General features: G+C 53.5%; 1 protein-coding gene across 1 annotated transcript in view; it reads left to right on the forward strand.

Annotated features, from left to right (window-relative positions):
• The first annotated feature begins 2,519 nt into the window (after positions 1–2,519).
• The window catches only part of CFAP92 (cilia and flagella associated protein 92 (putative)), a 51,576-nt gene continuing 39,360 nt past the window's right edge, over positions 2,520–14,735 (forward strand). Inside the window, exons 1-5 of the mRNA XM_064496173.1 lie at positions 2,520–5,485; positions 6,422–7,045; positions 10,143–10,333; positions 10,789–10,993; positions 13,584–13,715. Coding sequence (XP_064352243.1) covers positions 6,481–7,045; positions 10,143–10,333; positions 10,789–10,993; positions 13,584–13,715 — 1,093 coding nt within the window. The 5' untranslated portion in view covers positions 2,520–5,485; positions 6,422–6,480. The remainder of the gene's footprint in view (positions 5,486–6,421; positions 7,046–10,142; positions 10,334–10,788; positions 10,994–13,583; positions 13,716–14,735) is intronic.

Raw genomic sequence — 14,735 nt, forward strand, 5'->3', positions numbered from 1 at the left:
CCTGCACGAAACAGGGCTAAACACTTTCTATGAGGACACGTGGGTGTAAGTGCGCAGAAAAGGGAGGACTGACAAACAGATTTGGTGGTTCTTTCCTGGGGCTGGAGGTTTCTGGCTTTCACTGTAACATCTGTTTTTGACAAGGCAATGTTTTTGTTTGTTTCTTTTTTGGGGGGCAGAGGGAAGACATATTTTATTTACCAGTTATAGACCACAAAGTTCACCCGCCTAAGGTGTACACCTAAATGGCTTTTAGTGTATTTATAGAGTGTGTAACCATCATCACAGTTTCATTTTAGACCATTCTCATCCCCCATCCCCCAAAACCCTTGTGCTGGTTAACACCCCCTCCTCCAGCTTCCCACCCTCCACTCCCACTACCCCAGGCAACCACTGTTTTCTGCTTCTGTGAATTTGACTATTGTGGACCTTTGCATAAACGGAATCACATAATACATGGCCTTTTGTGACTGGCTTCTCTTTGAGAAGACTAACAACAATGTTTTCAGGGCTCATGCGTGTGATGGGTAGCATGCATGCGTTTCATTCCTGTCGATGGCTAAGTAACATCCCCTTGTATGGATGGGCCACGTTTTGTTTACCCATTCATCTCTTGGTGGACACGTGGATTGTTTCCGCTTTGGGGCTGCTGTGAATAATGCCGCTGTGAACGTGCATGTACAAGTTTTTGTGTTCGCATTTCCCTTGGGTATATACCTAGGGTAGAGATCTGGGTTGGACAGTTGTTTTATGTTTAACTTTTGGAGGGGCTTCGACTGTTTTCCAGAGTGGCCGCACCATTTTCATTCCTGCAGGCAGTGTCATGCAAGTGTGTCTTGATGGGTCAGGGGATACAGGTGTTCCCAGTCCTGGACTCCTGACCCCACCCCCACCGCCATCTCGGCTCCTCCCGCCTTCCTCGGCACATCCCTGCCGTCTCGGCGTCTTCTCTCACTTTCACGTCCACGTCCCGTCTGTCGGTCCGTCCGGTGCTCTGCCTTCAGAACTCACCCCAATCTGACCCCTTCTCTCTGCTCCCCTGCCACCACCCTGGACCAAGCCCCCAGCAGCTCTCACCTGTATCTTTGCAACAGCCTCCTCTCAGGAACTGCCCCTGAACTCCTACATCTGTCTGTTCTCCACAGCCAAGGGGTGCCCTCCTTGGCTCAGGACCCCTAATTATTTCCCTCTCATGGGGACTAAAGGCTGAGTCCTCACAATGGCCCCAAGGCCCCGCGCAGAGGGCACCTGCATCCCCTGAAACCCCTCTGCCCTCACTACCGCACTGCTGCACTCACTGAACTCCTCAGTGTTGTTCTAACTCACCACAGGGCCTTTGCATCTGCTTCCCTCAGATACTTACAGCCCACTCCCTCACCTCCAAGTCTCTTGCTCCAACGTCGTCACCTCAGTGAGGCCTTCAGCGACAGTGCAAGCCCTCTGCCCTTTTTAACAAACTCTGTCCTTGTGTGTGTCTGTCTCCCTGTGTCAGAATATCAGCCACAAGGGCAGGGATGCTTGCCTGTCTGTTCACCAGGACCGGTGTCTGGTGCGCTGAGAGAAGACCTCCAGCTCCCATCTCGGTTGCCTCCCTGCCGCTGCCACTGGGAACGCTGTGGTGTGTGGCCTTCCATGTGCTTTCTCTGCCTACAAATGACATGTATTTTTTAAAGCGGCTGTTGCACCACACTGCCATTTATTTGCAGTCTTCCCATGAGGTCCGAGCGTCACAAGGCCGGAGACCTGGTGCACACCCCGTGCCCTGCACGGGTCCTGGCTTAAAGTAGGCACGAATCACGTTGTTTTGTTTGAACACACTTCTGTAGATGTGAACTCACTCCCTCAAAAGGAAGACGCCGTCTAGCTGGCTCCGCGGGACTGGAGCGCCCTCTGGCCCGGAGCCCCGCCGCCTGGGGAGCTGCTGTGTGCATCTAGGCAGGACGCTAGGGCTTGGCTCTGGGCTTCTGAGCTGCCTCAGAGGACTGTGACTTGATTTGGTGTAAATGCTGAGAGCTGGTAACCCGGGCAAGGCCACCCCTGCTGCTGCAGCTGGCAGCTGCTTTTGGTGAAGGAGTCCTTTGAACAGGAACTTTTCTGGGCCAGTCCGTATTGAAAAGAAAGCCTTTCAATATCTGGGCCATGGAGCCGTTGCCTGGCCTCCGCACCCCCCCCCCCAGCCCAGCAGGGGCAGGGAAGTCAGGGTTGATAATGGGGCGCTGTCAGGCCTGTCTGTCTGCTGGGCAGTGTTACCAGGCGCCTCTGAAATCATTCCGGTTGGACCCACAGGGTTTTTGTTTGAGGTTGGAGTGAGCAGACTCGGAGGTCTCCTGTGCTTTTGTCTGAGCGGGGGATGGCTGAGCGTCTGCGTGGGGGAGAGCGGAGGCCCTGGTGGGGAAAGGGTTTTCTGAAGTCAGCGCAGCATTGTTTGAGCCACTCCAAACAACGTATTGTTCGAAGCGCCTTTAAACAGCCCAGAAAAATGCTAAAAAGCAAAAATCATCCCCCATCGTGCCAACAAGGGGGAGCACAGGGTTCTTCTGATGTGTTTGTTTTCAGATGTTTTCCACGCATTTGGGCATGAAAGAACTTTCGGGGGTGATGGAAACAGTCTGTATCTTCGCTGGGGGTGGTGATTAAAAGGCTGTACACATCTGTCAGAACACTTAGGAAGGGTGAAACGTACAGAACGTGAATTGCACCTACTTAGGTGACAAAAAGAAACAAGCTGAAAAGCAGCCTTTGGGACCTTTCTGTGCGCATCCACCCCTTCCTAACGGCTTCCCCATCGTTACTGTCCTGGTGCAAATATTCTTGAGGGCTGGTCCGCGCTCCCTCTCAGGACTGACCTTTGAGGTGCTTCATTGTCCGGCACATGTGCCCAGAGGAAGTCTGTGGTTTTTCTCCCTTAAAACAACACTGTGAACCATCGGCTGTATATTCCTGAGTGATTTATTGCAGGGCCGAGGAGTCAGGACATCTAAGCCCTTGATATTGTCAAACCGTTTTTCAGAAACTTTAGGTCATTCTGTTCAGACCCCCGGCATGTGTGGGAATGCCCGGGAGACATCACTTTTAGTGTCAAAGCTTTTAAGTTTTTAGGAGTCTCGGTTAGTGGATTGGCTTAGTGTTCAGATGCCAAGTGTTACTTCTCTCTAGTTAAAATGGGCCTGAGTCAGGCAGAGATTTCTTAGCTACAACACCGCACGCATGGTCCTCTAAAAGGAAAAAAATCGATATATTGGATCTCATCAAAATTCAAAACTTGCACTTCAGGGTGCAGTAGTAAAGACACCAATAAGAAATGACAGGACAGGCAGGGGACTGGGAGACAATACTTACAAAACACATGCCCAATCCAGGACTTGTACTCAGAACTGACAGAGAACTCCCACGACAGCTCAATAATTAGATGACAAACAGCCCCATCAAAAAGTGGGTGGTGAGGGGCGGGTGGAGCTCAGTGGCAGAGCACGTGCTTAGCATGCATGAGGTCCTGGGTTCAATCCCCAGGACTGCCATTAGTAAGTAAACCTAATTACCTCCCCTGCAAAACAGCAGAACAAGTGGGTGAAAGATGGGGACGGACATTTCCCCAGAGAAGATCTATGGACGGCCAGTAAGCGCATGGGAAGACCCCAGGATCGGTCGTCATTAGGGAAACACAAACGCCAACCAGTGAGAGGTTCTTTCACCCTCGCCAGAATGGCAGGAACAAGTAGGACGGAGAGCAAGTGTTCTGAGGATGTGGAGGGACAGGAACCCGCAGGCGTTGCTGGCGGGGAAGTGAAGTGCTGCAGCCACTTTGGAAGACGGTTTGGCAGTAAAAGGTTAGCAGAGAACTGCCGCATGACCCAGCTCTCCTACTCCTGGGTGCCCCCCCAAGAGAAATGAAGACATCTGCCTACAGAGAGACTTGCACGGCAATGTTCACTGCAGCATTTTTCGTAAATGCCCTAAAGTCCAACCTCAGTGTCCATCAATTGATGAATGGGTAGACCACATGTGGTATATCCCACAGTGGAATATTATTCAGCCATAAAAAGGAATGCTACAACATCTTGGTGCAGCCATTTTGGAAAACAGTACGGAGATTCCTTAAAAAACTAAAAACAGACCTACCCTATGATCCAGCAATCCCACTCCTGGGCATATATCCAGCAGAGACTCTAATTTGAAAAGCTGTGTGCACCCCAGTGTTCATAGCACTATTTACAACAGCCAAGCCGTGGAAGCAACTTCAGTGTCCACCAACAGATGATTGGATAAAGATACGGTGCACCCCTCACGCCTGAGTACCAGCTGGCACACATGTGCCCTCATTCCATCCCCCGGTGCCCAGGGTCTTGACTTGGTCACTACCTCCCTCAAGGCAGTGGTTCCAAATCTTGGCTGTCCAGTTTCTGTCTTGGTGGAGGTAACTTTAAAAAAATAAGGGTTCTGTCCTGGTTACTTATTAGAGCGCAACAAATGATCCTGCAACTTAGATGCTTAGGACAGTAACTTACTCTGCTGATAAGCCTGCAGTTCAGAGAGGGCTTGATGGAGACGGCTGGTTTCCGCTGCACGCGGTGCCAGCCAGGGGGCTCGAGGACTGGGGGCTGGAGTCATCTGAAGGCTGGTATTTTCACACGTCCGGAGGGAGGCAGGCTGGCGGCCTTTCCGCGTGCTTGCTCGGGCTTCCTCACGCCGTGGTGGCTGGGTTCCTAGAGGGAGTGGCCCAGTGCGCAAGGCAGGAGTCCGTGGAGTTCGCATGGCCTGGCCTCAGATGTCACGTGGTGTCACTTCCACCATCATCTGCTGGCTGAGGTGGTCCCAGAGTTCCATCTGGGTTCAACGGGAAGGGAACGAGTCCCGCCCCTGATGGGAAGAGTGTTGACATCACACGGTAAGAAGAGCGTGTGGGAGGGAGTCTATTGTGGGGGTTGTTTGGGAAACAGTCTATCCCCAGTTCCTGAGCAGGGCCCCAGGTGAGTCTGATGCACATCCAGGGCCAGACAGGGGCTTTTTGTCCAAGACCTGTGGCCTCTCGACCCTGAGCTCAGGGACGTCCCCACAATCAATGCTGGGGAGACTGGCCTCGGTAATAGGGTGACCAGGGACCCTTGGGAGCCAGACCAGCCTTGGGGGCAGAAGGCACTGGAGGCACAGGAGGCCTGCTGTCCGTTCAGGGAGGGTGTTGTCACTGACCTGCTAGTTTTTTTTAATTCAATTTTTAAAGTGGCAGTTTCTTTTTATTCATTTATTTTGGGGGGAGGGAGGTAATTAGTCTTATTTATTTATTAATGCAGGTGCTGAAGATTGAACCCAGGACCTCGTGCATGCTAAGCACATGCTCTACCAGGGACCTAAACCCTCCCCCCTCGACCTGCTCTTAATGGAGCCTTTTCTCCTTCTGACCCTGTGTGTGTCTGTTTAGCATTTCCTCGTTTATGGCCCATGTCTCCAGGCTGCTGGACAGGTGGTCACGGCATCCGGGGGTGAGAAGGTGAGTGCTCTTCCCCAGGGAGCTCGCTGCCATCTGGTGACTTCCCCTCGCAGCTCTTCTTGAGGCTCAGTTCCTCTAGGCTGATCAAACCTGAGGAATCCTGGAGGGCCCCAGTCAGTGGGCAGTATTCTGGAATCCCTAGGGGTGGTCTAGGGAGGCGGGTAGTGGGAGGCAGGGGCCTGGGTTCTGGTTCCAGCTCCAGCCACAGTTTGGCTCTCTGGCTACGGCTGGGTCATGTCTCAGCTTAGAGCCTCAGTTTCCACAACAGTCAGGCGTGTGTGGCGCCTCGGCTGCCATTCTCTTGAACAAACTACTGCCCTGTGGCTCTGTGCCAGGGGCGCCGCTCACCTCCCCAGCCCCATCATCCTTTCCTGAACTTGCCATACGTTTTCACTCCCCTGGACTTTTGTATATGCCTGGAAAGCCTTCTCTTGCTTTCTCTGCCTGGCAAGCACCACAGTTTGGCTTTTGTCACCTCCTCCATGAAGCCTGCCCAGATCCCCTCCGGTCAGTTGCCTCTTCAGTGTGTCCCTCCACCCCAGCCCCTTTGGTGTTCTGGGGTCTTCTGCATCCGGAGCAGCAACCAGAACTCTCTCAGCAGTGGGGCAGGGGTAAGGGTGTTCCCAGAGCCCAAGCTTTGGAGTCAGATGGCCTGGATTTCAATCCAGTGCCACCACATACTGGCTTGTGTCACCTCTGGCAAATTGTGTCACCTCAGTTTCCTCATCTCTTGAGTTTGGGACTCATGATCACTGAACAGACTTCTCATGATATTTTCAGGACATCAGCGGCAGAGACAGAGAGCCTGTATGGGAGAGGGGTGGGGTGACCTGAGTTTGCAGAGCCCAACGCTTCCTTTGCCTTCATCAGAGGACGGGAGGTGGGGGCAGATGGAGCTACAGTGGGAGCTAGCAGCCCCTCTCCCCTGTTCTGTAGGGAAGGGTCAGGTGGAGGGTAGATGCTCACCGTCAGAGCAGGAGTTCCTTCAGGACTGAATGGATGAGTGGATGACGGAAGACCGCTGGCCCTGCCTGTGGATACACCTGTCTTCCAGCGCTGTCTGCACACCTGGCCTGGGACCAGCTGAGGCCGGAAGTCTGGCCCGGAGCCCCGCCCCCAGGAGGGGCCCCGCCCCCGGGCCGTGGCCTTGCCCGTCTCCCAGCAACCGCCAAACACAGTTGTGCTGCGGGTGCTCGGGGCCTCTCGGAGCTGCCAGACGGACCAAGTCTTCGGAGCCTCCTCGCCCCGAGGCGGCTGAGCCCCTCTCGCAGGAGCCTCTCGCCTGGGGCGCCGGCAGCATGTCTCTGAACGCCTGGGAATGGGAGGATGAGGACAGGGCCAGCGTGGGGCCCGTGTCCTCCGTGGGCAGCTTTCATCCGTCCGGGAGTGAGTGTGAAGTGGACGAGGACCTGCAGGTCGGAGCCTGGGCCCAGGAATCAGAATCTGACCACCAGTGCAGCAGCAGGTCCTCGGCTGGGTCAGTCAGTGCCGTCAACTCCGACGTGCCCCACGTGGTCCCCTGCACGTTCGTCATCTCGCTGGCCTTCCCAGTGACTGCTGGTAAGTGTCACAGCGGAATTCCCACACCCTCTGCAGAGAGGGGTGCACAAGTGACCTCCGCCCAGGAGCTTGGGTGCGTCTGCTCCCTCTGCCGGCTCCCTTAAGCCGGGTGGCTGATGGCAGGAGCGGGGATCTGGAAAGAAGCTGCCACTTGAGGGGGTCCAGTGTGGGCCAGGCAAGGAAGTGACTGTGTGGGCTTCACAGACTTAGACCTCTCAAAACCCCAAGAAGTAGGTGATGTTACTTCTGCATTTTGCAGCTAAAGAAACAACCAAGAGGTTTAGGCATTGGTTTCCGTAAACTGGCTTATCACCTGACTTTGTTTAAATACAGATTCTCAGATGTAGTGAATCAAAATCTCTGAGTGTGAAGATAATTAGCTTTTGCAAAAACATGCTTCGTAACGAACCCGAACAAGCTCTCCAGTTTAGTGGCTTCCAGCTGGAGTCCCTGTTTCTGGATGAGCAAGTCAGCTGATCCAGGCTGGGTTCCTTGCAGGGGCTCATCCTCCTCCAGGACACGTGGGCCACCCAGCCACAGCTCTGTCCCGGAAAGGCAGAGGCACCCAAGAGGGCAAGCCCAGTGGCCCAGCACTCTCGAAGTCTTTGGGCTCCTCCCACTTGTGAACCTTTTATTGGCAAAGCAAGTCACATAGTTGAGCCCCAAGATTAAGGGCAGAGACTAGTGCTCCACTTTTTGATACATACAAAAGGATGTTTTTGGTCTAGATGAACTGTCCTTCCATAAGGATTAATTTCAGCTTCTCTTGGTAGTTCTGAGAGTGGTTGCTTCACATACTTCAGAGGTGGTTTGGTTAGGTGAATACCATGTTTCACGTTGACCTGTCTTCTTGGTGGATTGACCTTTTCGTCATTACGTGTGACCTCCTCTATCCATAATGGTGCTTTTCATCTTTGATCTTTCGATATCAGGCAAAAGAACCCAGAAGAAGACATCTGCAAAGACCACCTCACAAGCAAACTGGTGCTTACTCCGCCGCCTTTCACCCTCACATCTCTTGCTGCATCTCCTAGGCCTGTTTTTCTTACTGTGGCGGTTCCTCCGGAGGCATTTACAGACTAGGTCTCTGTGCAGCTCAATTTATGAGCTCTTGCCTGAGAGTATTTTTATGGTACTAATGCCTTTGAAGGACCTATCTTTGGCTGGGTATAAAATTCAACTTCCGTGTTTTTTCCTTCAATACCTGAGTGTTTATGAACCTATTTATAAATGTTTCTGTCCGTTCTTTAAGAGAACTGAGATCCTACATTTTCTTTATTTCCATTTTTCAGTTTTATTAGGTAGAATTGTTACAATTTGCCAATACACAATGTATCATATGTAAATACATATACACAATACACTGCATGTTATTTTTAGTTTACATATGTGTACTGATCATTGTTTCTAAGAACAGTTTAGAGCTTTAGCTTTTTAAACTTACATAGTTATCAAAGGAATAAAGCCAACCATAAAATGAGAATCAACAGAATGCTGTAATCCAGTCATAAAGGACAGTCAGATGTGCATATTTGAGAAATCAGTCATCCAAGTTATAAATAATAAGTAGTTCATTTGTGTCCTTTTTTTTTTAGATTCCACATATAAGTGATCTCATACGGCATTTTTCTTTCTCTTTCTGACTTCACTTGGAATGACGATCTCCAGGTCCATCCATGTTGCCACAGATGGCATTATTTTACTCTTTTTGTGGCTGAGTAATATTCCATCGTACAGATACACCACAGCTTCTTTATCCAGTCATCTGTCGATGGACATTTGGACTGTTCCCGTGTCTTGGGTATCGTAAAGAGATCCTGCATATTCTATTCTATAGCTTAAAAAATTTGACAGCACGTCTTGGGTACCATGTAGGACGTGAACAGATGTGTTTGCCTTTGCTATTGTTTGTTTAAAACGCCGACACAGCCTTCCAGTGTATGTGTCGAGTTTGTCCTTCCCTGTGTTGGTGGACGTGAAAGCTGTTTCCAGTTTGGGGCTTACAATTCCGCAACAGACGTCCTGGCAGTGCGTTTCTGGGCATCCGTGTGGGTACTTCTGGAGCCTGCATTTTGAGATGCCGAACTGCTGGCTCTAAGGCACGCATTTATGCTTTGGGGACAGAAGTTGCCGAACTGCCCCCTGAAGTGCTGTAGCAGTTTTGCAGTCCCATCTACAGGAAATGAGAGGGTCTGTGTCCGCTTGCTGGCCACCGTGGATTAAGCCCGAAGGCAGACCTGTGAAACTCTGCCAGCTTCCTGGTCAGGTGCGCCTTCACAAGACATTCTAACACCCACCGAGGACAGGCAGGAGAGGTTCCATTCCAGACTCTGCACCAGAGCGAAGTTTCCTGGTGGTGCTCTGTTCATATAGCAGCCTCCTTGGTGATAACGACTTGAAATTTTTACATGACAGCTCTAAATACAGTCACAGTTTTGTAGAATGAAGCTTTGAGGCAGTGTTTGGAGTTCCTGAAGCATCCTCTCATGGTGTCCAAAGCCCCATCCCGCTGGGGTCAGTTTAAGGTCATGGGCAGGTCGCAGAGGCCGTGGCCACTGGTGGAAGCCCAGCCTCGCTTTCAGCATCCTGACCGCCCCCCAGCCCCGCCAACATCGTACAGCCGCCCTCGTGAGGTTCAGCTGGGGCCTTTCCTCTGCCTGGTATGTCTGCCAGCTCTGCCCCTACAAGAGGCTGCGGAGGGCCCTGGGGGCTCCTCCCCGCCCCCACCCCCGGGCAGGGTGTGCTTCAGAACCTTGTTCACGCTGCTGGGATCACACAGATCACATCGCGCTGCCGTGACTAGGGGGAGGCAGGCGAAATGCCTAAGGTGAAAAATTTAAGAAGAGGCTCGCCTCAGAGGCAGGCTCGCCTCAGAGGCAGGCCCTGACGCTTTGCCTGCTGGCGCCCAGCCCTGGTCCTGCTCCTCTCCCGGCTGGAAGGGCTGGCCCCACATCTTAGCCCCCAGGTGGCAGCAGCATGGGGGGCCTGCGGGCAGTCTCCAGCCTAGGGCTCCTCTTGGAACTCCAGGGAATTGTGGAGATGGGTCTGCTTTCCGACGTGAGGTTAAAACAAGCCTCACTCCATCTGTATCTTCTAGGTCGCAAAGGAAAATATTCGAAGCTGGTTGAGAAACACAGGAAACAGCCTAAAATGGACAGACCTGTGGCCAGGGTTCGCTCTTACTGCCACCTGGAGTACTTCCTGCTGCCGGACGACCGAGAGCCCAAGCGAGTGGACATCGTGGTGTTTTCAGGCTTGGCCAAGGTGTTCCTGGATTCGAGGATAAAGGTGGGCGTGTGTGTAGGTGGGCGGCTTTGCATGTAGCCTAATGCTCACGAAGGATGCTTGCTTCCCCTGGAACTTGCTAGAAATGTGTGATCTTGGGCCCCACCCCAGACCTACCGAACGGGAATATGCACTAACCTAATAATACCAACTATGTGACTTTATATATATATATATATATATATTTTTTTTTTCCCCCAGTCTCAGTACCAGGGACCGAACCCCGGCCCTCGTGTGTGCCAAGCACACCTGCTACCGCTGAGCTCTGCCCTCCCCCCTCTATTAGACATATCTATCTAATAATTTCTTAGGTGTTTCCGAAGTCTCTGCAGCTCCTGCCACTTCTTGGTGCACGCACGCCCGCCTGTGGCACGGCGCTGGGTCCAGGTTGGGAGTCGCTGGGAGGGCGTCTTTGCACGTGATTTTGCTTTTCAAGGTCTCTTGCTGTTCTTACGCAGACCGTGAGGCCGTGGCCAGAAGGGGACAAGGTCTGGGTGTCCTGGACCCAGACTTTTAACATCAAGGTGACAAAGGAATTGCTAAAGAAAATAAATTTTCACAAAATAACCTTGAGGCTCTGGGACACGAAAGAAAAGATTCCGAAGAGAGTCAAGTATTACCGACTGAAGGCGGCCGCGGCCTTGGAAGACGTGGGCTCTTCTGGTGAGTCCGGTACTTGTGTTGTCTTTGAAATGTTCTGGAGGCTATGGCTTCTCCTCAGGAATAGGATGAAAGCCAGCACCCCCTTGTCAGTCACCTGACCTTCCCGGGGTCCGTGCTGGTCTCTGCGTCAGAGACGCCATCTACCCAGGCTGTGCTCGGCGTGCGCGCCCCTGAGCCACCGCCCCCGTCAGCGCCGGGGGGCAGCCCCCACCAGCCTGTCTCCCAGGATGTCTTGTGTGTTCACTGAAAAAAAAATAAGTAGAGGCTATCAAGAAATGAAAGAGAGGACTTAAGAGCCGCCCGGCCCCGGGACAACCACATTTCCATCAGGTCCGCTGGGCTCTTCGTGTGTGAAGGTTGTACCAGTGCCAGAAGGTCTCCTTTTGAACTTCTCTCAAAGAGGAAGACCCAGGCTGAAGTCCCACAGCGGAACTCAAGCCCGTCTCCACCCTGAGCTAATGGTGACCTTGGGCACCTGCTTCCTCTGGTCAGATGCCTCAGGGGCTGTGGCTGTGCCGGGCGGGGGGTCCCCGGCAATAAGGAGGGTTGCGTTGTCTATAGAGAGTTTTAAAACTATAGCAAAGTGCTGCCAGTGAAACCAGGCTGCAGCGCTCATTGCAAGATGCAGCCCAGGTTTTGGAGGTGCTGGAAGTCGTCTGACATCAGTGGACGGGAGTCTGAGAACGCGCAGAAGGGGGCGCTGTGGGGGGCGAGCAGAGTGGCAGCGCCAGAACCACAACCCAAGTTTCCATGACTGGAAGTCTGCTTTCTCCTGTGTCCCGCCTTCTTCCTCCTCAAGCAGCCTGCCTGCCCTTGGGGGCTTGGGGCTTCCGATTTTTAACCCTGGCCTCCACCCTCCAGGGGCCAGACTGGCCTCCCAGCTGTGCCCGAATCCTCCCCTCCCCTCATCGCTGGCGAAGAGCCCCGATTTGCCTCTAACCCACTTGTCCTGGGAGAGAAAATGGGGTTCAAGGTCACTTTTCTGACTTGGACCAAAGGACAGACCCACATCCTCAAAGTGTGGGCTCTGCACCACCGGCGTTTGATGCCCTTGGAGTGCAGCCTCAGTGCAGGTTCCAGCTGCCCCGCAGTGGCCTCACCTTGGAGCAGGGTGCTGGGGTGGGGGTATCGGGAAGGCTTCCTGGAGAAGGGGCCATGGGAGCCAGGCTTGGAAGGGTGAGTAGAATCAGCCGGCTGGAAAAGTAAGGAACAAGGGGGTCCCAGGCCCTGCAGGGAGGGCCTGCGGGCCTTTTGCTGTGAGCATCCTCGAGCCGGCAGCACCCGCCCCTCCTCCAGCCCCTCCCCCGCCTGGCATCACTGCGTCTCATGTTTAGTAGATTTTTCCATTAAAAAAAAAAATCAGTGTATGTTCGCTTTGCAAAACAATTTTAGTAGACCAGCCAAAGGGAGGAAAAATGAAAACCCCATGCTGTCTGAGCAGAGAGGGTCATGGCTAACATTTTCCCGTGCGTTTTCCAGCTGGGCACAAAATTTTAACAAAGACGGCTCTAGTGTACCTGTTGTCTGAAGCCCCACCTTTTCCACTTAAGGAGAGATCTTCCGGAAACTCTTGTTTGCTGGGTGTGCAGGGACACCACACGAGAGGCTTGTTTCATGTTACATGGGGGACAGGAAACTTTCTTGGATGCACCGCAGGTCACGTGCTAGGCTTGCTAGCTCTCCGCCTGCTGGTCTGGACCGGAACATCCCACACGCATCAGCAGTTCCTTCTCTTACATCTGCTCAGCCTCTCGGTTGCTCAGTGTTGGACAAAGCCTGCCTTGAAGCCCCCCAAGTCACAGCTGCCCCCAGCTGTGCCCTCCCCTCTGGGCCGCGCCCCCACCCCAGGCCTGCCTGCGTGCTGCTCCCGGGAGCTCTGTGCCCCTCAGCTGCCTCCTCTCCTGCTGCTGTCCCCTGGCCTTCCTAAATCACCGCGTCGTCCCTGGCGCTTCACCGCTCTGCGGGTTTCCCCGCTGCCTGTCCCACTGCCGCTCCCACCTTCACTCCGGGTCCAGCCCCGTTCCCCAAACACTCGAGGCTTTTCCCCACTGCAGGGCCTGCCTCCAGGCACCAGGGGCTCTTGGCCTGAACTCTTCTCCGAAACTGTGATCTGTCCCTCAGCATGCATCTTCTCGTTGTCACTCCCTCCCTCTGGTCGCTCATGGCTCCACGCATGTTGGCCGCGGCCGTGTGCGCGCAAAGCCCCCGACTGACAGATGTGATGGGCGTGGAGGGGTGGGGGGCTCTGCGTGTTGTCCTCACTGGGCTGAAGGGTCAGCTCTCTTCAGTGACCGAGTGTAGAGGGGGATGTGGTGCCGTCCTTACAGCCACGTGTGAATGTCGGACGGAGCAGCAGGTACCCAGGGTTTCTCGGCTCGTTTGGGAGAAGCCGAGGCCGGTGTAGGGTTGAGCTGCCTGGTGTTCCGAGGCCGCCCCCCGCCCCGGGAACCACTCTGGGGGGCAGGAGCCTTGCCCACCGACCCGCGGCTCCGCCCCCAGCTCCATGAGCCGGACTGTCGCCTGGGGTGGGGGTGGGTTCAGGACGGACGTCTGGTTGACTGAGTCAGCGGGCCTCTCTCCTGCATTCCAGAGGAGGTGAAGCACCTGGTTTTAAGTCAGAGAAGACTGTCCGAACAGGGCATTCATGTCAAAGAGGAGTCGCACCAGGAGCACTTGCCGGGGAAACCAGAAAAAGCAGGAAAAGGCTTAAAGTCTGTGCCCGGTGAGTGGAGCCCCCTTTGTGGATAAGCTGCGTACAAGGCCACAGCCGGGGAGGGGGTAACTGATCGAGGTTGCTGGCCGGGAGTCTGTGTGCCCGGGAGTCTGTCCCACGTACCAGCCGAGCAGACCAGCTCTCACTGCACAGCTCACTTCTGCTGCGGATTCTTTTTCTTTTTCTTTTTCTTTTTCTTAATAGCCATCCTTTTTTTTTTTTTTTTTAAGAAATTATTTTTATTTATTTATTTATTTATCTGGTGGGGGAAGTAATTAGGGTTATTTATTTTCACTGGAGGTCCTGGGGATCAAGCCCCGGGCCTTGTGCCTGCTCAGCACACCCTTTACCCCTGAGCTACACCCTCCCCGCTGTGGATTCTTTTTCATTGTTGTGACTTGCCAGAAAACTTCTCTAACTGCCGAAGTTGCATACGGTTCTGGGTTGTATTTCAGAATATTCAGTGAGTATGGAAAGGTATAAAGCAAGCAGGGAGAAGGCGCCGTGGTTCCCTCCCGAGGAGAGAACGTTGTAATGTTTTGATAATCGTATCGCGGCCAATTCTTTGTTTCTGTGCTGAGATTTTTTTTCGCAGACGAGGTCACATACATCACTTTTGTGTTCTGAGATTAGTGTCGTCACGTGCACACCCCATCTCCTTTGTGACTTTCCGTAAACTTCGCTCGTGGTGACTGCAGAAGACTTCACCTGCTGGCAGCTGTAGAACGCGCTTCCCCCGTCCCTGCGGGCGGGCACTTAGGAAGCTGGGCAGTGTTCTCAGTATTCTCGAACGTGCACGTTAGAAGTGGACAGCTGAATAGATAATAGACCTTTCTTCTTTTCCCCCGGCGGGAGGCGTTATATAAGGACCCGGAGGCCTTCTCTTGCCTCCGTTTGCCCAGATAGTCACAGTCGCGGTTACTCGTGAATACTCGTCGCCACGCAGTCACGAACCTTTCTGCCGACTGCTCGGCTCTCCGGGCCTGCGGCCCGGGGGCTGGCCCTGCAGGTGTGTCAGGGCCCTCGCTT

The sequence above is a fragment of the Camelus dromedarius genome, chromosome 17, assembly GCF_036321535.1.
Source record: "Camelus dromedarius isolate mCamDro1 chromosome 17, mCamDro1.pat, whole genome shotgun sequence".
Lineage (NCBI taxonomy): Eukaryota > Metazoa > Chordata > Mammalia > Artiodactyla > Camelidae > Camelus > Camelus dromedarius.